The sequence below is a fragment of the Urocitellus parryii genome, chromosome 14 (assembly GCF_045843805.1).
Source record: "Urocitellus parryii isolate mUroPar1 chromosome 14, mUroPar1.hap1, whole genome shotgun sequence".
Lineage (NCBI taxonomy): Eukaryota > Metazoa > Chordata > Mammalia > Rodentia > Sciuridae > Urocitellus > Urocitellus parryii.
Window position 1 is genome coordinate 59,272,060 of NC_135544.1, and position 21,206 is coordinate 59,293,265.

The 21,206-nt window shown below is 45.3% G+C and overlaps 1 protein-coding gene across 5 annotated transcripts in view; it reads left to right on the plus strand.

Annotated features, from left to right (window-relative positions):
* Window positions 1-21,206, plus strand: part of Adra1a (adrenoceptor alpha 1A) — an 88,082-nt gene that overhangs the window by 56,499 nt on the left and 10,377 nt on the right. The window contains exon 3 of one of the 5 annotated variants that reach the window (XM_077792424.1): window positions 3,462-3,541. The exons of the other annotated variants lie outside the window; for them this stretch is intronic. Within the exon in view, the coding sequence (XP_077648550.1) occupies window positions 3,462-3,511 (50 nt within the window). The 3' untranslated portion in view covers window positions 3,512-3,541. Of the gene's footprint in view, window positions 1-3,461; window positions 3,542-21,206 lie in introns of those variants that run through there. 5 annotated transcript variants of the gene reach the window in all.

Below are 21,206 nucleotides of genomic sequence, written 5' to 3' on the forward strand. Positions count from 1 at the left end.
AACACAAAGTCGTGGCTGCCTCACTGGTGAGCTATGAAATTCCAATGTCATGGCTTCTCGCTCGTTGTTAATATCAAGCCATAAGAATAAATTAAATTTCTATCAGATCTTGTCATTGCAGTTCTTTTCACACGTCATGTCCCTGATCTCTACCACAGCCATCCTCCGGAGCCCCAGGAGTTCTGCCAACGAGACCCAGAGATGGTCAGTGCATTATGGAACTAGACCCCAAACCTCCGGTTTAGAGGTTTTCCACTTAATGGGATCATTTGTTCATTAAGCAAACTGGTATCAGTTACAGTGATTCAGAACACAACTCTGAGGCCCAGGGAACCCACGGATTGTGGCCTTCTGTCCCCAAACACTGATCTGTTTTCTGTGGCTGCATTGTGGCTTTTCTGACTTCCAGAATCACGCCCAAAGCGGGCTGTGCGCTGTGGCCTCTTCTTTACCCCCTTTCTTTTGTTCCCCCTAATGATCTGGGGACTTGTCCATGTGGTACACATGAATAAATCGTCCTCTTTTTTCCCAGAGTGTAACATGCATATGATAATTTTGAATGTGTTCACCTTTCGTGAACATTTGGACCATTTCCATTTGGGGACGGGTACGAAGACTGTTCCTGTGAACGCTCATAGACACGTCTTTGTGTGGATGTGTTTTCATTTCTCTTGGGAAAGTATTGAGGGGGAAACCAGCTGGGTCTTACAATAGGTATATGTCTAACTGTTTGAGAAATTCACAAAGCGTTCTTCTGCAACGTGACGTCGTGGGCTTACAGGAGTGTCTTACTGTGCATTAGTCCCCATAGTCCTGAGCACTAATGGTGCTGCTGTGGTTTGGTGTTAAGTGTCCCCTGTGTTAAAGGCTTGGTCCCAGCTTGATGCTTTTGGAAGAGGGTGGGAACCTTTAAAAGGTGGGGCCTCCTGGGAGACTTTAGATCATTGTGTCTTCAAGGGAATCAAGGGACACTGGTCTCCTCCTCTCTCCACTTTTCTTATCCCCACCTTGTAAGTGGGCCCCATCCACCACAAGCCTCCTCTAGGACATATATACTGTGCCGCCACAGGCCCAAAGCAATGGAGCAGCCAGTAGGTCATTGCCTGAAACCTCCAAAACTGTGAGCCAAAATAAACCTTCCTCCTTTTTAGTTAATTAGATATTTTCTCAGGTTTTGCTGCAGTATCATAAAGCTAACAAACTCAGAAGCTGAGCATCGTTTTGGTGTACTTAAGGTCATTTGTTTATCTTCCTATTTCAAATGTCTATTCAAGTCTTCTACCTGTTCCTTGAACTGGATTTTTTTGTGACTGAGATGTGATATCTCTGCAGACATTCTGGATACAAGTCCTTTTTTGATATTTATATGGTCTCTATTGTCTCACAGATTATTTTGTCCATTCACTTCCTTAATACCATCTTCTGATGAGCAGAAGTTTTAATTTTGGTGAAATTTATTTACGCATTTCTATGTTTATTACTTTCTAAGTCCTGTATTTCCCTACTCTAAAATCACAAGAGAATTTTTCTATTCTCCTCTAACAGCTTTATAATCCAAACTTTATATGTTAATAATATATACCAAATTAATTTTTGATGTAAGACACCAGGCACAACTCAGGGGTCATCCTTTATGTGTGGGTATTCAATTATTCTCACACCGTTTGTTGGAAAGACTTTCCTTTCCCCCATCTAACTCTTTTGTACCTTTGCTGAAAAATCAACTCACTCACATGTGTGGTCTGTTTCTGGAGCCTCATCTCTTCTATTCATTCATCAGTCTGTCCTTACATTATTGCAATATTTCTTTGATGACTGTACCTTTTATTAAATCACAAAGTCGGAGAACATACCTTCTCCCACTTTGTTCTTTTCCAAATTGCATGTCAATTCTAAATCATTTGAATCTCTATATAAATTGATTGATTCAAGTGTCCACTGTCTTCTTAAATCAATTTTGAAAATTTGCATATTTCAAAGAATTTGTCCGTTTCATCCACATTATTGGATCTATTGGCTAATAATCCAAAATCTGCACTTATTCTCCCTGTCTTAAGAGAGATCCCAGAGGTCACACATATGAGGACGTATTGAAGGTGGAACAAGCTAGACTGGAAACCTTGTCACATAATCTGGGCTCGGCTGACACCCCGGATAAGCACATCTTAGAAGCAGGCTGCCCCAGAAGCAGTGGCAAAGCCTAAAACCGGGGCCTCAACAGGATCGCCTTGCAGGCACCTACCCTGTGCTTCTACAGCTAAATATTTGATGAGGTTCAAGGGCACCTTTCTGAAGATTGCTGGGACTTCCCCGCACAGCCTCCTCCTCTCCTCACCTTGGCTCGAAAGTTCCATCCATCTCCGTATCCCTGAGTAGCAGCCTCTGTTTCCTCCACCCAGAGTATGCTTTCTGCTCGGATTCCCCTTCCCTGCACACAGCTGGAAAACGCTCCTAGGGAGAAAGTCAGGGTAGCACTGAGCTCATCTTGTGTGCTTCTTCCTCTAGAGATCAACCCCCCCCACCCCCGTATGCTTACAAGTGGCAATTTTGCATAATACCCAATTCTATTATTATGCAATGTATGGATATATATGCATTAGTGTGACATGGCTGGCACCCAGCCCTGAACTTTTAAGCAACTACTTACATTAGATAAACAAGTGCAGTGCAGCTGACCCTGATATTTTTTAACTAATTAAATTTCACATCCATTATTGAAATGTGGTACATAGGAGTCTCCATGTAAGGGGTATTGGGAAGCATATGAAGAAAGCAAAATATCTCCCATGGAAGAGGTCCCTGGCCAGGAGGGAAAACAGAAAGAAGTGCAGCCAGCTATAACATGCCAGAGGCTGATAAATGCCATCAGAGGAAGACCAAAGTGTCACAGGAACACAAGGAGAAAATCTAATGTTGAAATGGGATTGGTAGCAGATGAGTGAGTGAGTGTTTCAGAAAGTGTCTTAAAGAAGAATTTTTTTTCATCTGGGTTTTGAAGAATGGTAAAGTACATCCGCCCTCCCACCAAATGTGCCGATTTGTAAACTTTAATATATTTCATTAGCTGTGTCTTTTTTTACAGGCCAGTACCATGCTAGCTCTATTTTTCACTAGAGTCCTGAGAGACAAATAAATGAGTTGACTTTCCCTGCGCACACATTAAATGACCTGTCAAGATAACTGAGCTATGATTTCTGCCTGGGAAAATAATTAGGGAATGAAAAATGTCCTTTGAACAAAAAGTAAATGAGAAGAGGCCAGAGGTAGGTGAGAGCTAACGGCGCTCATGCCTTGTGTAAGCAAAGGGATAAGTGTGTCTAGATCTGCTTGATGTATTGGGAGTCCTTTTTAAAACATGCTCTTTCTGCATGGGTTAAGGAAACCGTGCTTTTCTGTGTTGGAAAAATAATTGAAACTGAACTTGTTTTCCCTTTGTGAATCTCTTTGATGTCTGGCTACAGGAGACAGCTCAATTCCCCTCTCGGCCTCCACATTCACCCCGTGGCAGTAGGAGGCATCAGGTCCTCTCTGGAGCATTGCACCACACTCTGGTGAGAGAAGGAGAGCAAGAAAGGCAAACAGTGTCTCAGCTTTATTACGGCCGTGTTCTCCACCTTTCAGACCCTTTGGAGAACCCTGGGAACCGATGCTCTGATAGGATTCTCTTCATTTCACACTTGGTTCTCTTCTCGTCTCTGTAAATATTTGCTCCTGAGTGCACAGACCTCTCCAGTCGGTCCTGAACCAGCTGCCTCTCAAACAAGGCCCTGTCCCAAGGCTTTCTGGGACCACACCTCGCAGCCGCCCGGTCATCCCTGCAGCCCATCCGGAGGCCGCACCTGACCTCCAGGCCTCCCCATCCTCCCGTTCCAACTTAAGAACGCCTCTACCTAGGTCCCTGGCATGGCTCCCGGTGCCAAACGCCCTCCCCCCCCTCGTGCATGCGCAAGGGGCATCTGTCCCTGAATCTTGCCTCCATGAAGCCGCCCTGCTCCAGGGACAGTCTCCTGTGGCCAGGTTCCTGGCATGATGTCCTCTGAGTGACTGTGGGACTTCTCCGTTCATAAAGACAGACTCGGGGTGGGGGGGTCCTTGTCTTCCCTGGATTCCTCACTCCACCCAGATTCTTTTGAGGCAAATTCCAGTGGAAACACAACTTCATCTGTAAACGTTTGGCTGGGGACCTCTCCACCACAGGATCAGCCTCTCTGACCAAAAACCCCCAACAGGCCCTCCTCATCAAATTCCAGTCAGCGGCCACCTTCCCCGATTTCCTTCTAATGCTTTTAGGATTTTTTTGTTTTCATTGAGATCCAAATAAAGTCCATATACGATGATTTGCTTTCTGTGTTTCTGGGATTTTTTTTTTTAATCAAGTTCCCCTCCAGCATGCTCTCTGTCCTTTTCCTTGGAGTTTTGGTTTTTATTTGAACGGGCAGGGTCTCCTCGTCTGGATTTTGCTGCCCCATCTTCGTGGTATTGCCTGATATCTTCCTGTGTTTCCTGGAAGTTGGTGGTTGGCTTTGGAAGCCTTCGTTCCTGTTTGTTGTGAAGCTAGTGCTTTCCTGGGCCACCCTGAAGCCCGTAGGAGTTATCGGTTTAAGATATTAAGTATGATAATCCTTGCTAGGTTTGGGAACGTGCAGCTGACATTCTAACTGACGCTCTATCTTCCTTTGTTGTCTGGAAAAATCTATGAAGAGCTTGGGACTATAGATTTTCCTGAGAAAAACAGAATTAATGCTAGAGTCTTTACTCACTTATTTTCAAAATCATTAGCTGGTTATTTAAGCTCCCTCAGAGATAATCAATGAGGCTTTCTTGTTCCCCAGCTTCAGTAAGAATTGACAGGTTGAGACACATTGCTACTCCCTCTCGCCATTTTCACCCTGGGGGACTCCTCGCCCAGTCTCACTCATCTGCCTTGAGTGGCAGCTCTTCCAAGTTAGTTTTGAGCCCTTTCCTTGTGGCCCTGCAGTGTCCTGTGGCTGTCCTGCCTGCAGACTGGAGAGCCGGTTCTTGAGCATTTCCCACGCTGACCTGGAATCAGACACGGCTTCCAGGAGTCTTGGTCCTTCTTAGTAGGAGACAGAATTTACGGGACACAGTCTAATGAGGTGTTCATTGCAACTGCATTGATAATTGTCTCTCGGTCATTTTAAAAGTCAGATATAGGAAAAAAAAATTTTTTAAGTTAAAGTACCCCTTTTATTTTCCTGGTAACAAAGCATTAGTATGCAGTTATACAAATAATAACTTTTTTCCATTGTGTGTGTCTCCTTTTCTTCTCTTTTTGCATCGACTTAATCTTCTAGAATATCATTCTAGAAATTGTACTTTTGAACATGCTTCCTGTTGCTAACATTATTTTTATTATATTTTTATTGGATTTTTTTTTTTTGGTTACACATGACATCAGGATTCATTTTGACGTAATCTAAAAAGCGTGGAATATAATTTGTCAAGTTCAGTCCCCTGTCCTTCCTCTTTCCCTCCCTCCTCTCCCTCCCATTCCCTTCCCTCTACTCGACTGATCTTTCTGCTATTTGCTTTTAGATTTATTTTTCTTTTTGGTTAGTGTCTTGTGGACGAACGTGATGGCGAGACTCACTGTGGTATGTTCACGTCTGTACGTAGGAAAGTTAGGGCACATTCACTCCTCTTTCTTCCTTATTCTGTCTCTTCTCCCTTCCACTTCGTCCCCTTTATCTAACCCACCAGTCTTATTCCTTTTTGATGGGAATCCCCTGACCCCCTTCTATTTTTCCTTCTTATTTTAGGCTAGCTTCCACATAAGAGAGAAAACATTCCACCTTGGGCTTTCTGAGTCTGGTTTATTTCACTTAGCATGATGCTCTCCAGTTCCATCCATTTACCAGAAAATGCCATCATTTCGTTCTTCTTTATGGCTGAGTAATACTCCACTGTGTATAGATGGAAAGACCTCCCATGTTCTTAGATAGGCAGAATTGATGTTATTAAAATACCACACTGGGGCTGAGGTTGTGGCTCAGGGGTAGAGCATTCGCCTAGCACGAGCAAGGACCTGGATTCAATCTTTAGCACCACATAAAATAAAATAATAAAATAAATAAATAAAGGTTTGAAAAAAAATAGCCACACTACCAAAAGCATTATCGGATGAATGCAATTCTCATCAAATGACCAATGATATTCCTCGCAGAACTAGAAAAAAACAAAATAGTTTGGAAAAATAAGAGACCTAGAATAACCAAGGCAATCCTGAGCAAAAAGAGTGATGCAGGAGTCCTCACAATACCAGGCTTCAAACTATACTACAAAGCTACAGTAACAAAACCAGCATGGTACTGTTGAGGACATTCGTAATAATCAAGGTGTAGAAGAAACCCATGTGCTCTCAAATTCCCCTTAAAGCAAGAGCTAAATCCTTCTCTGGGTGTTAGCAAACCAGCCCATGTGTCATATCAAAACTGCTTCATTTTTTGAATGGACCATGAATTAATAATGATTTTTTACATTTTAAATAATTGAAAAAAAAATGAAGAATTTTTTTTCATGACGTATAGAAGTGACATGGCATTCGAGTTTTTCTGTGCACAGGTGAAGTCTTCCTGGAACACGCCACATGGTCATTTGCAGGATGTCTGTGGCTGCTTTCAAGCCGTGTAGTGGAGGAGACCCTGGGGTTTGCAGGGCCTGGGATCTTGGCTGTCTGGCTGTTTCTCAGTCTAGGCTTCAAGATGGTGCTGGCCTGGGAGGTGAATCAGGAAGATTTCAGCTTGCTCAAGGGCTCTGGAAATACGTACACAGCCTGACTATAATCTGTTTGGACCCAACAACTTGTAAGGGTAAATTTTGTCCATTTTTATGTCTTCTGTAATCATTATTATATGGAGTGTCCTAGACATTAGTAACTCCATTTTAATTCTGGAACTACATCTTAACCCAAAACCAAAACTTATATAAACTGCCAAGAAAAAGAAACTTAAGACACCTTGTTCCCATACCCCCCACTCCAGGTCACTAAATAAAAAATCTGTTGTTACCCAGACACCTGCACCCAAGGTCAACTCTAGCTTGCCATACCCAAGGTCCTTTCCAGCTTGTTCTTGTCCCTTCTTTAACAAGAGATATAAACTTCTATTGAAGGGACTCTGACTGCTGTGCCACGCAACTGGGCAGCCTGGCAGGCCTTCCCTGTCAGTAACCTTTGTTTACTGAGCGTGGGACCAGGTCTCGAGAGATTTCTTTGAGCATTCTATCCTAACCATTATGGCAATCTATTCTCCCTCTCTGAAGAGAACTTGGCCCATGTCGTCAGTGCTGCCCAGAATCCTCAGGTTATGTGCAGACGGTGTGTCGTTGGAGTTGCCTTTACTCTTCTCACCATCCGAAAGGGCCTCCTTTGATTACTGGTGGACCGATTGCACTTTTTCTCCTACAACTGTGGTCGGGCTTCTCAGGGGCATGTCCAATCTGGGGTCTGTCCGATGAATCAAATTAAACGTGCCAGTTAGTTTAGTGATTGTCTGCTTTCCAATTCTTTGATTTCCACTTTCTTTGTTTAAATCCTGTTGTTCTTTTTCCGCTTGTTTGATCCAACGTCCATTTCAGTTACTCCCGTCTTCCCTGTGTAACCAGGAGTATGTGTAGGCTCAGCAGAGAGCCAGCTTTGGCTTCCTGCAGGGCAGGATGGTGGAGGGGGACTGTCATTTTCAATCTTTCCAAGTTGCCTGCATTGCAATTTTTATTTACTCTTCTACTGAAAAAATCATTGATAGATATTTTTGTGTGCATCTTAGCCATTGTCTTTGAGAATAGTTTTATCAATGTTTTCTAAAATCCTTCAAAATATACATACTTATACACATATGCATATATCTTTGTTATCATTTGGTACATAAAATTCAACAACTATATTTCCTATTGGCAAGTACACCATTTATCAAAATGAAATGATTGGTGTGGCCGCGCATGAAAACCTAAGAGCTTGGTACCTAGAGCACTCGCAGTCATTCATTGCTGTCATCATCACCATATTGTCATTATTTTTCATTGCTGGCACAAATGCCTTCTCCAAAGAGAAATTCGTAAACATGGATCCAAAAACTTATATTTTACAACCCAGAATCCTTTTCTAGAATTTGTCTTGAGAAAATGTTCCAAAAGGTACCACCAAATCTAGCCACACAAATGTTTACTTCATAGTTATTTTTAACAGAGAACACTTGGAAAGAACTAAAATGTTCAAATTAGCAAGAGCAGAAGAAATAAATTTTTTATAATTCGTATTATGAAATGCTAAGATGTCATGAAAAATTGTTCTCTGAAATAAAATTAAGATAGAAGAATGTTCATAATGTATTAAATGAAAAAAGCAGGTCCTAAAAGAAAGTACTATCAATGCAATCCCTGTTGTTTACAGCGTGTTCTTATTTCTGAATTATAACATCTTGGCTGATTGTTATTTAGCGTGTATTTTTGTGCATGCACACACATGTTCCTGTGCACAGAGCGGGCACACCAATTGGAGATATTATAAATTTTACAGATTTGGCATGTATTAATTTGTAACTTAAACACAATAATTGTTTGATGCAGTGACTTTTTTTCAAACTGTTTGGTGCCTGGATACAGATAAACTCATTCCCAAAAGAAAGCCACTATAAATTATTATATGAAAAAGTTTCAGCAATTTCTACTTTTTTTTTTTTTTGTACCAAGGATTGAACCACAGGGGATGCTTAACCACGGAGCCACATTCCCACATCCCCAACCCTTTTTATTTTTTTATTTTGTGACAGCATCCCACTAAGTTGCTTAGGGCCTAAGTTGCTGAGTCTGGCTTTGAACTTGTGATCCTCCTGCCTCAGCCTCCCAAGTTGTTGGGATTACAGGTGTGTGTACCACCACACCTGGCTGGTAGTTTCTTAATAATTGATTGAAGTGGCTTTGTGTCTGTTCCGAAATTAGAACCCAATTTTTGCTGGTGGAAACGTAACAGCAAGCACTCAGCACTGTTAAACTACTACTCAGCAGCAGGAGGCAGCTGAACAGATTTTCAGCAAGTGCCGTGTTGGGACAGGGAGCGGCATCTGGAGCCAGGCAGGCGTGGGCTCAACCCTGCCTAATCTTACAGGATGATTATTCTTTGGCAAATTATTAAACTCCCTGGGTCTCATTCTGCACGTCTGCAAAGTGGAGATGCACAGGGCATGCCTTCTGGGGCCGAAATGGGGTGAGGCAGTGAAGGGTGACCGGCGTGCCCTTAGTGCTTGGTAAGCTACATCCACTGTGAAGGTCGCTGTCCTTAGAGCCACCGTCAGTGCCTCACCATGCTCTGAGGAACCCTTTGAGGTGTTGTGGGATCGTGAAACTTGACTTTACAAACCTAAAATAAACTATGTCTGACTTCTGGGAGGCTTTCATCTTAAGGAGACAAAAATACGGACAGGGTTTCTGATGTGGCCGAAAGCCCAGGGGTCCCTTCAATAAATGTGTGGCCTCAGTTCTAGCCTGAAAGCAGCCCAACTCAGAAAAAAGGCTACCCTTCACCTAACCGAACTCAACCTAGTCTAGAAAGGTTCTCAGATGGGCAAGACTATACATCAACTTTTTATAGGTGCAGTTAGGTGTGACCCCTAACAGGCTACTCGGGAAGTGTGACCATGTTGGCGTGAACGTGCCTTCCCCAACACTCTGAATATAGGAAGTTCTCCCAAAGTGCACTAGTCACCCCTTATCTGCAGTTTTCCTTTCCATGGTTTCATTTACCTGTTGTCAGCCACAGTCTGAAAGTATCAAGTGGAAAATTCCGGAAATGGACAATGCACTAGTTTTTAATTGCCTACCATTTTGCCTAGCGGGATGAAATCCCATGCTGCCCCACTCCATCCGCTAGGACGTGAATCCTTCCCTTGTCTGGGTTCTTCATGCTGTCTGTGCGACCCACCTTTTAGTCCCTTAGCAGTGTCTTGGTTATGAGGTCAACTGTCATGGTATCACAGGGCTTGTGTTCAAGTGACACTTATTTAATCATGGCCCATCTTTCTGTCACTGTGACAAATACCCGAAATAATCAAGTTAAAAGGAGGAGAGGAAAGATTTACTTTGCCTTCTATCAGAGGTTTCAGTCCATGGTTGACTGACTCCATGGCTCTTGAGTCTGGGAAGGCAGAACCTCATGGTGAGCAGCACAAGGAGGAGCAAAGCTGCTGGCTTTGTGGTGGCCAAGAAGCAAAGAGGGACAGAGGAGCCAGGTTCCCAGTGTCTCCTTGAGGGGCTCACCTCTGTTGACTCAACTGTCCCCCTTTGGGGGACACTTTTGATCTGTAAGAGTCCCAGAGCACACAGAAGTGTTGCTGGCAGTTTGGATAAGTTTGAATCTGCCAAAGGAAACCTCTGAAGTGCTTCCAGGAGCGGGAGCTCTTGACTTAATAAGGAAGGAAGAAGCTCACATCTGGGGCTGCTAAAATCTACACTAAAAGTGAACCTTCTCCCATGAAATTGTGAAGAAGCCAAAGAAACTGTTCCTAGTTTTCCTGTTACTCTTCACACTGCAAAAATTGCAGCCACGGTGTCCAATAAATGCTCAGTTAAGATGGAAAAGGCATTACTAAATGTGCGCATTGTGTGTAGGGAGAAGCAGAGCCCTCTGAGCTGTGTGCAGTGTCAGGCACCCACTGTAGCCTTGAAACATAGCCCTGGTGGATAAGGGGGAACCTGTGTACTCACAGATGGTCTGAAGGTCCAGATCCTGGCCTCTCAAAGTATCCCTGAAAATTAGCAACAGGGTGGGCACTAACGAACCAGGGGGTACCTGGGCACAGGTGCAGAGCTGGCAAACGTGAAGAAGAAAAGCAGGGGTCCCAGTGTGGAGGTAGAACCTGCTCACAGCAGGCCCTGTGCTTCCACATGCTGGACACAGAGACACAGAGACGATAATAGGTGTGCCTCTGTCACTGACTACTAAGCAAACTACCCATTGCCTTCCCAGGCAGCAAGGGTAGGAGTTGGAAGTCTGTGTCAGGAATGCACACTTGGACGCCACGCCCTAGAGGGTAACTGTTTCTGTCTGTCGCCATCTCTCCTTCCATTTCCCTATCTCCCCGCCCTCACCCTCGAGAGCTGAGGATTGCAGTTCTCTTGTAGGCCTGGACTTTTGCAATGTTGTATTGTAAATGACAGATGATACTCTCTCACCTAATACCTCTGTTTTCAGGCATGCTTTATTAATAGAGTTTTGTTGGAGGTTTGTTTTTTTTTTTTTTTGATAGAATGTAGTGTACAAAGCTTATCCTGTATCCAAACATGCTTTTAAGAACACACTTGATTATTAATATTCAAGAATTTTATTTTTGTTTTAATGATTCGAATTATGGATGTCTCTGCTTCCTTAAAAAAAAATAGTCCTTGGGACATGTGATTGATTTTTTTGGCCACTTGGATAAGTGTCTTTGCTTTGGACTCCAAGTACTGTAACACTATGCACCGTGTTCACCATAAAGCCAGCAAAGAAGGGCCAGCTTACATAAACAAGAGAGGAAATACAAAGTGTGGATATCCATCCAGATATGAATCTGAGCTCAGCTACTCTCTTTATTGTGAATTAAACTCTTGAAGCCCCAGATTCCTCATCTGTAAAAGGGGGTTGCTACTATACACGCATAGGGTTGTCAGGAGAGTTAAATGGGATGTTTGGGAAATATTTTACATGATGTCTGGCACACAATCGGTGGTCAATTAGTGTTTTAATCTTTAATAAGTGTTTATTAAACACCAACAATATTCCAGGCACAATTTCCATCTTCATGAACTTCATGAGGGAGACAGTGAAGAAATCACAACCCACAATCTCAGAACAACAATGGTAATAGGTGCTTCGGAAAAACATGGGAGGCTTTGATGGTGTTGAACAAGTGAACTTCTCCTGGGCAGAGTCTGGGGTGTGTGGATGGGTAGAGGGGATCAGAGATTCTTTACCCAAGGAAGTGGAATTTGAGCTAAGACCCAGGCAGCGAGTTGGAGCTGGCACCACAAAGCAGATGAGGAGAGGAGAATATTCCAGGCAAGGAGGCCAGCAGGAGTGGAGGTCCATAACAGAGAATCGCCCACAGCTCAACAGGTTGGGGTGACCAGAGAAGGCAGCACAGGGAGGGTAGGAGGAGGGCAGATCACATGGACAGATGGCCTTCCGGGGATTTGGGATTTCATGTAAGGGCACTGCAAGGTGTTGGAAGCACATGAGCACAGATGTCACCAAATTGGAATTGCAGTTCCCAAAGATCATCTGGGGCAAAGGGAGAGAGGGGCAGACCCTCTGGAGACCAGGGAGAAGGCTCCTGCAGGCAACAGGTCAAGTGACTTGGAGTCGGGAGGACCATGGAGACAGACATGGAGAGACCTGAGCGATATTCAGAGGTATAATCTATTGGTGACATCAGGGAGGAAGTGCCAGGGTTTTTATAGCCAACAAATGAATGAATTTTAAAGATCACTTATGAAGATGGGAACCCTGGCAGGCAAACAGATGAGGGCATCACTTTGGACTTGAGACATTCCTGTGAGACACCCAGACGCCCATGCCTGTATAGGTCATGAGCTCAAACCATGATAAGAACTACAGCCACATGTTTGACGGCTAAATGCAGCTACAGACATTAACCTTGAAGGTGTCCATGCTTCAGGCTAAGTTTTCTGAGACCTCCCAAATAATTGGAGGACATTTTCCTCTTGCAACGGACACCTTCCATGTACTCATGAGTGGGACCCTTTCTAAACCTGGAATCTGAAGACTGAGGTTTTTCCTCTGATCCAGTTGCCAGTGTGCAGCCCCCAGTGGGCACCCCACCCCCCGTTCCGAGCTTTCACGTCCTTGCCGACTTGTAGCCCAGTCGGCTTTACTCTTGGTGACTCAGGAATTTTAAAGGAGGATAATAAATACTTTTAACAACAATTTAGATCAAAGTGCGTATAATGGATTCCAAACAGACTACCCAGACAATTTAGGAATTATGGAAACACACATCTAGATGAGTGCTGCTCTCGGAAACAAGTAAATCATGCTAAGTGAACTGTCATGTCCCACAGTATATCCGTACTCTTATAATACGCAGACTTCTTAAAATGCTTCTGCTCCACAGTTTCTCTATTGCATTATTTTAAAAAGGAAGCAAAGACATTCGAACAACCAACTTTTCCTCCTACAATAGTGTTTGCTTCTGAAAAACTCCAAAACATCAGGGTTAGAATGTCCCCTAAGGAGATGTTTAATAGGATGTTCCGTAATGCCTGAGTCCCCACTGTGATGCCCCAGACACAGGTGGTCTGATGCACCCCGGGGGAGGCCAAGCTCTGTGGTAGCCCAAATCTCTCTTCCTACAATGTTTAGCCATTGGTCAGAATTCTGTCACAGGACCCATGTGCTGTCTGCTGGTTGATCTCCCTGACCCTACCGTCTCCCTCTTTAGTTAAAAGTAAATTTTATTAAAATGTAAAACACGAGGAAAGCCAGCAACCTGCTAACACTTAACACCCATCCTGAGCCATAAAGCAGGTGTGATTTCTAACTCATCAAAATCAAACCCGAAGCAACAACAACAAAAAGTATCATTATCTTCACATGGAAGCGCCAGGGTGGATCTGCATGTTTTTATAGCCAACAAGTGAATGAATTCTAAAAGTCACTTAGGAAGATGGCTTTCTTCTCCTCTCGTGGACATTGTTCTGTGGGAGAGAAATTAACAACTGCAGCCAGGTGAGAGCGCGGCTCCCATGATTACCATTGATTCTTCCATTGAAGGAACAAGGCAGGTGCTGGAGCTGGTGAAGAACTCGATGGCTTCCTGACAGCACATCCAGAAGATGCTGTTTGTGGTCACCTGGTGCGTCCTCGACTAATCACCTAATGGGAACAGACACTGGCTGGGCGTTTCAGAGGGGAATCGCAGTGGGTATGTTAGTCAGCTCTCCGTCACGGTGACAAACTACCTAAGAAAATCATCTTGGAGAAGAAAACTTTTACTTTGCTCGTGGCCTTAGAAAGCCTCGCCCAAGCTGGGCTGGCTCCATTGTTCCCAGCCAGAAAGTCATGGAGCATGTGGCCGAGCAAAGATGCTTGCCTCATGACAACCTGAAAACAGAGAAAGAGAAAGTGGCAGGGACATGATGATAGAGTCCCAAGGGCATGTCCCCAAGGACCCACTCCTCCACCTGGGCACTATCTCCCTCAGTTTTCACCACCACTTAATAGTCCATTCTTCTATGAATCCATCAGTGGATAAATCCACTGATGAGGTCATAGCCCCCAAGATTCAATCACTTCTTAAAATCCCTCCCCCTAAACACTGCTGCATGGGGGACCCAGCCTTCAACACATGCGCCTTTCAGGGGACATTCGAGATCCAAACCATCACAGTGGCAAACACCTTTCCCTTGGAAACAGGACTGTAGACTCTTTGTTAGAAAACCGTGCCCTCCACGAGGGGTGGGCTCTTCAAGGCAGCCCTGAATGCACTGGCTCTGCCTTGGACTTGCCCTCGCCACCTTCCCTGTTTATCCTTAGGGCGCCTTCAGTCCTGTCTTTGGTCTTCCAGGCGTCACTAAGCTCCCAGAGCCACTGTCATGGCTACCACTGGAACAGTTGGAAGTTCATGAGGGGTTCCCATCCCTAGCCTTGGGAAGACTTCAGTGTACGTGCTGCTGCCTGGAAGCCACAAGTGTATTCCTTGGAATCAAACTCTGATACCTCGCCCCTGATTCACATCCTGGCCACAAAGGATGCTGAATCACTCCTCGGGGTAAACAATTAGAGAGCTGTTTTAAAGATCCTGCCAGTTGACATCCTCCGTCTTCTATGATATAAACCAAGACTTTGGATGGCACTGGATCTCTGTGCTCAACGAATTAGTTACCCAACAAAGTGGATTTTCAGTCTCCCAGACCCACGGGCCTGAGATGTCATAGTGCAGAATTGGTACTTCATCTTGAATCCAGCGAAGAGATGATTACTCCAGAGAGGGATATAATCGGGTTTGTTTTCTCGGAATCTTCAGACTGTAGTGTGGGAAGTAGGTGGGAAGGAGACCAGAACAGCAGCAGGGAGCCAGTTAGGACGCTGATACAGGGGACGAGACAGAGGTGATGGTGGCCTGGACTAGGAAGGGCAGTGACAGGAGATGGAAGTTCCTGTGGACAGAACTAGATACATGGCCATCATGAAGGAGTCAGGAGATGAGGAGCTGATGGTGGCAATGGGTTTCTGGCTTGGACAACTGAGGGGAATGGCTGCCATCAACTGAGGATGGAGTGGAGACGAAAGGAAAGGTGTGTGGGAGATGATGAGTTCCGTTTGGTTTTCAGGGTGAGATGGTTTGGGAACATCGGGAGCATGTCTGGTAACGGCAGTGCACAAGGTTCAAGTGCCAGATATGATGAGCTGCCCGAAACTTCATCCTCCCCCCGGAAGTACCAGGCAGTGCTCAGATGAGACAGCAGAAGGCTTCGTTAAGTCTGAAGAATGAGAGTGTCCCCTTCAAGCAAAGCTGAGCTACCTAAGTTTTGCCTTTATCATGAACGATGGAGACACAGCCAATTCTTGTTTTCAAAGATGCCTACGATCAAAACAGAACAATACTCTGTTGCTTTTTAAGACTAAAGATGAAATTGTCCCAATCCCCTTTAGTCTTTTAAAATTCTAGCACAGCCATATTATAGATTCAAAAAAAGACATATTTTATTTGTAAAATGAGCTGTTGAAACTTCTGTATGTATCTACTGCATCCACTGGAACACTGTCTGTGTTTCCTGGAGGTCAGGGTTGGTGGCGCTCTAGTCCTTTCTGAGCCTAGGGCTGGTTACCCACGTGGCTGTATCCAGACAGTCTGCAGTCCTGGCTTACCCCAGGCTGGGGAGGGGACATGCAGGAGCAGGAGCGGAGAGAAAGGTATCCATACTTTAAACAGAGCCAGACAAAGATGCGAAGGGATGGCTACCATATCAGGACACATGCCCCTGGGCCAACCGGTGGTCACTGAGAGGGCCCGGTATGTCATTCCCAAGTGGGATTGTCCTGAGGACTCAGGTTAGGTATCATATTCAGAAACAAGCGTCCACCCGCTGGCTCCCCTGTTCACTTCTTACTGCATGGGCATCAGCCAGCTCGCCTGTGACCTTGCTGGCCAAGTCAGGACTTGGACTTGTCCTGGCCTTTAAGCTGAGCGTAAAGAAACGTGGTCCTGAAAAGTCTTGCGGTTCCTCCTGGGAGACCGATTTTGGTTGTTTGTGTCACTGCTTTGGATTGACGGTGTCTGGCCTCAGACTCGCATCCCACAGATACAAGAGGAGATGATGGCTATCGCATCTTCATGGCAGCCGTTGACCCCTCCCAGGGGACCCTATAAAATAGCTTTATAAGTACTGGAAGTAATAATTTTATGATGTGCCTGCAACTTAGCCACATAAAATTATTTGGAGAATGGTCTTGTTGTCCTGTAAATATGAACATCTTGAAGATCGGGAAGATAAAGTTTTGGAATGTGAGTGAAGACAGACTCCTTATTTAAGAGTGTATTTCAGCTGTAAGTGGTTGAAGCAGGAGTTTCATTCAAATGCCATTTTCTTCCATCAACAAATGTCACCCCCATCAACTCAATAAAGACCGAGAATCGAGAATCGTGCTCATCACCAAGGGAGATGTAAAAAAATCACAAGTGTGCGTTTTAATCCTAAAGATAGAATGACATGCATTCAGTGATAAAGTTAGGAGGTTACTATATGCTACCCACTATTCTGGGTTTGAAGATATAGCACCGAAACAAACAGACAAAAAGTTCTGCCTTCAAATTTATAGTCAAAAATGGATATTTTTAAACATAAGTCAAGAACAAAAGACGGTGATAAGCACCATAGAGAAAAAAATTACTGGTGCTAAATACCCTCCAAGATGGTCAGGAAATAAGTCAGACGATAATGGAAGAAAGGCTCAGGGGATGAGCTGGATTTTGACCACAGCCTGGAAGACAGAATTTGAACAGATTCAAGTTGCATAGCTGTAGACGAACAAGACAGGTCACCCAGAGAAGAGCAGGGATAAAGAACCACAGCCACACATGGTTCCTTCGGTGGATCAACAAAGTTGCAGTGAAATGTCCGCCATGTCAGGAAGAAAGCTTTGGAGTTGGAAATTCTTGATTCAGCTTAACAGTCATTTATAGATATATTCACAGAGGGTGAACTCCAGCATCAGAAGCCTTGTGTGTGTTTCTGAACTCTTTTTCCAGTATCTACAACAGCGGCTGGCCCAGAGAAGGTGCTAAGCAAATTATGTGTTAAGCAAGTGAATAATTGGAGAGAGGATTGTGAAGGGTCTTGAAGGACAGGGTATTATTTGATAAACTTGAACCTGACCTTATAGGCAACAAAAAGATAACGCCTAACGCTGTGTTGGCCAATACTCCATTGTGTGTTTCCCTAGCTATATCCTGAGCCCCTGGTAAAACCTCCACTCCCTTTAGTTATTTCTGGGAATGGTCCCTCGAGCCTTCTGCTACTCTCTTCTCGTTCTGTGCAGTGCACAGCTCACCAATTATCAAGGAGTACACGAGCTCTGGAGCCACCAGCATCCCTGACCATTCTGAGCCCCATGCCCAAGAAAAGCAAGCTCCATCCTTTCCCAGAGTAACTCGGTGCCGAAGGGCTTCAGAGAGCTATCTGTGCCCTGTGTCGGTGCATCTCCAGCCACCAGCCTTGGATTTCTCCTTCCAAGCCTTCTTTCCCTTAAGTGCTCCCCAGTTCCCCTCTCTCCTAAAGCCTGCCCTCTTCCCTCTTCCCCACTGTGTTCTTGCATCTTTGATTTCACCTCTGAATATTCCTGCATTAGCACAGGACATCTGGGGGCATACCTCCCATCCAAACCATAACACCACCCTTCTAGGTGGATACCCTAAAGACATCTGGTTGGCTGGGAACTGTCCAAAGGTGGCCACACACGAACCCCAGGAGGGCTCAGTCAGGTCACTGCGACACAACAACCAGGTAGCAACTCAGCACCTGCCATCTGGTAGAGCCCGGCAGGGCGGAGCTTGGACTGGCTCCTACACTGATTGCTGTGGCTCTTCTCTGAGGTTCAAGTGGATGAGGCAGTTTTCTCCCCAGCATCAACTGGTCTGGTCTGAATGTTTCCTGGCCCTGGAGGCTCTTGGCCCGGGAACTGGCACCTACCTGTGTGATGGTTGTTTCCCTCCTCTGCTCCTTGGACCTGTGCCAGTCCCATGGGAGGGATCATGGGTAGGACAATGAGAAGCAATTAAGGGTGATTTTCTCCCATGATCACATAGCATCAGCTTCTCCTTTGGAGTCCACATTTTTAAAACAGAAGTTATTTAAACTCCAATTTTCAACATATGACAGGCTGCCAACATGCCTTCTGAACACTGTGTCCCAACTTCTTACATAATGTTCTTACTGATGATGCAACTTTCCTCCTTCTTTCCCATTGTACCTGCAAAGCCTGCTGTCACCCAGTGAAAGCTGCACATATCACCATTTGTATTTTCCACGCCATTGTAGGGCTGCTAAGGGCGCACAGAGATGGGGAGTGGAAGTGGAAGTAAGCAGGTTCTTGGTCTAGTCCTGACTTGGCCACAAAAGAGCCAAGTGACCTTGGGAAACCACTGTCTTCCTGTGTAAAAGTGAGATTACTGATCCCTAAGTTCCTGCCCATCTTCACAGTCTAGCATCCCATGACTCCCGCTAATTAGGGTTCTCCGTGGCCCCCGTCTCTCAAGGGTATCATTAAGGTGCCAAGTTCACAGGTGGATAAGATGAAGCACAGACGCTGCCAGGCGGGAACCAAGGAGACTGACTCACGGCTCTCTGCTTCAGCACCACTTTCCCTCATTCTGGAAGAAACTGCCAAGCCAAAAAGAAACCTTCTAATTACCAGTGCTGTGTTAAAATTTAAGAACGCTTCTGTTCTCACTGAGTTTGGGAGTAAACTGAAGCAACAGGCATAGAAACCTCCCATAGGAGGCCAATGTTGGAAGAAAACTAAGCGTCTCTTGTTGGAAGCATTAAGTCAAAACTTAGCTCCCTCGAGAGCTGAAATACGACTCCAGTGGCTAAGCTTTTCCTGGGATAAATCCTCCCCCCACTCCCTTCAGCCCACCAGATGAGTCCAAGATCAAAAATGAGACGCAAATGTTCCCAATCGACAGGACATAAAATGACAGGACGTAAAAGCACCCTTGGAAATCATCCATTTTAACTTCTTTTGGGAATCTAGAAGCTTCTACAGTGGAAATGAGCGTTCTGAATCCCCCAAGGTGAGGAGACTGGCCATGGTGGTATTTAGCCATTAGTACCCTTCTTGATCTGGCCAATCTTAAGTTGGTCGGGGTGCTCACAGGGTGTTCAAGGGTTAGAAAAGACTCCTCAACTCTACAGCAATTAAATAGCGACAGGGAACTCAGTGAAGGGAAGGGTTCCCAGAGGTTTGGGGATTTTCCAAAGCCCAAGAATTAAATCAGGCAGATTCACATGCAGAGGCCGACCTGACCTGCAGGGCGAGGTGTTCAGGGAATTAGCAGGGAGCTGCTGGCTCCCCTGAGGCTGACTCTGCAGAGGTTGTTGAAAAGAAAACCTAGCCCTGGTGACAAGAGAAACGGGAGCCCCTATTCTCATGCGGGCCATTCAAAAGTCTGGCTCTTCCTAGGAAGCTTGGTGAGGAAAGCTAGTGTGTTAGGTACGGAAGCATGCTGGTGGGGGGCAGTGACAAACCAGAGGATTGAACAGAAAGAGGGCACAAATCAAAGGGAACCCACACAGCAGAAAGAAGGCAGGGTCAGGGAGAGAAAGAAGAAGCTGGGCTGTTGGTAGAGAAGACAGCATGGGCCACACTGAGGCAGAACCACGGGGAGGGCAGGAGACCTGGTCATGCAGTCAGTCAGGAGGCAGGCCACTCTCAACAAGTCCTGAGCCTTCGAGGGCCTGCGTTATGCTGGATTCTGCAGCCCCGGAGCTGAGCAAAAGGGACCTGGCCCTGCTCACCCAGAGTTCATAGCCTAGTGACGAGGTCCGAGGCATCCATCCTGAACGGGCTGGTTCCACCCTGGTGCTCCTTTCCTTGACGCAAGAAGAACTTTTCAGCTGTCTTCCCCTCTAAGAAGCATCATCAGTCATCAAGAAGGAAGGAATCTGAGAAGCAACTGAGGCTGGGCACAGAAGTGGTGGGGTTCAGAGTGGGAAGGTTTGGGCAGAGAAGGAGGCTACAGGAGGAGGGATCAGATGGGGACCAGGTGATAGCAGCTGTTTTCCAAGCTGGATTCCAGCTCTAGCTCCCCTTCCTAAGGAAGGGGAAATAAAGAAAGAGATCTGGGGATGTGAACAATGTCCAAAAGGAGGGCAGCAGCCCTTTGCTATCTTCTCTCACCCTTTGGAAAGTTGCTAAAGGTCTTACCATTCACTATGAGTCCTCCCCTAACCACGGCCGCAGCAGCTGCTCAAAAAACCACATGGCTCTCCCAGGGAAGGAGGGAAGAATTCCCAGACCTGACCCTAGTGGAACTGTCAGATTGGGAAGGGGAGAGTCTGCCCTAGGCTTAGACACGTGCCTAGACACACTTAATGGGGGCGGGGTGGGGGGGAAGACACCAATTACGGGAAGTTGTTTGGCATCTCTAACTCAAGTGTCTGAAAAGTCAGTATCCAGAGAGTTCTTGGCTTAACAGGAAAATATCCCTGAAGGATTAAGGCTGGGGACTCTCTTACATCCTTATCTCAGTATAAATTAGTTTTTTATCCAACTTCTTGTCTCATCCTATATCTCAGCTGTCGTGAAAACATGGGTGTTTTGAGTGTGATACCATGGTGAGCGAGCTCTGTCATTGACATAGACCAAACTGTGTGTGTCTTTCCACAATGTCAGAATTTATTGAATAATAAGAAATTCCAGGGCTACACCACCTTCATCAGAGGCAATTCACTGAATCTTTGTGGGTCACGTGGTGGTCAGAGCAGGGCAATCACAGGTTCTTTTATTCCAATCTTGATTTCTAACATCCAAGCCACACAACACTTTACACAATGATACACATGTAGGTTACAGAAAGGCCAAGGAAGGTTTAAGACAGCCACAGGTTTCCAAGCAGAGGCAGAGAGCAGATAAGAATGCAAAGAATCACTATAGGTGGATGGATAAGATCATGAACCAGCCAAAGAACTTGTTC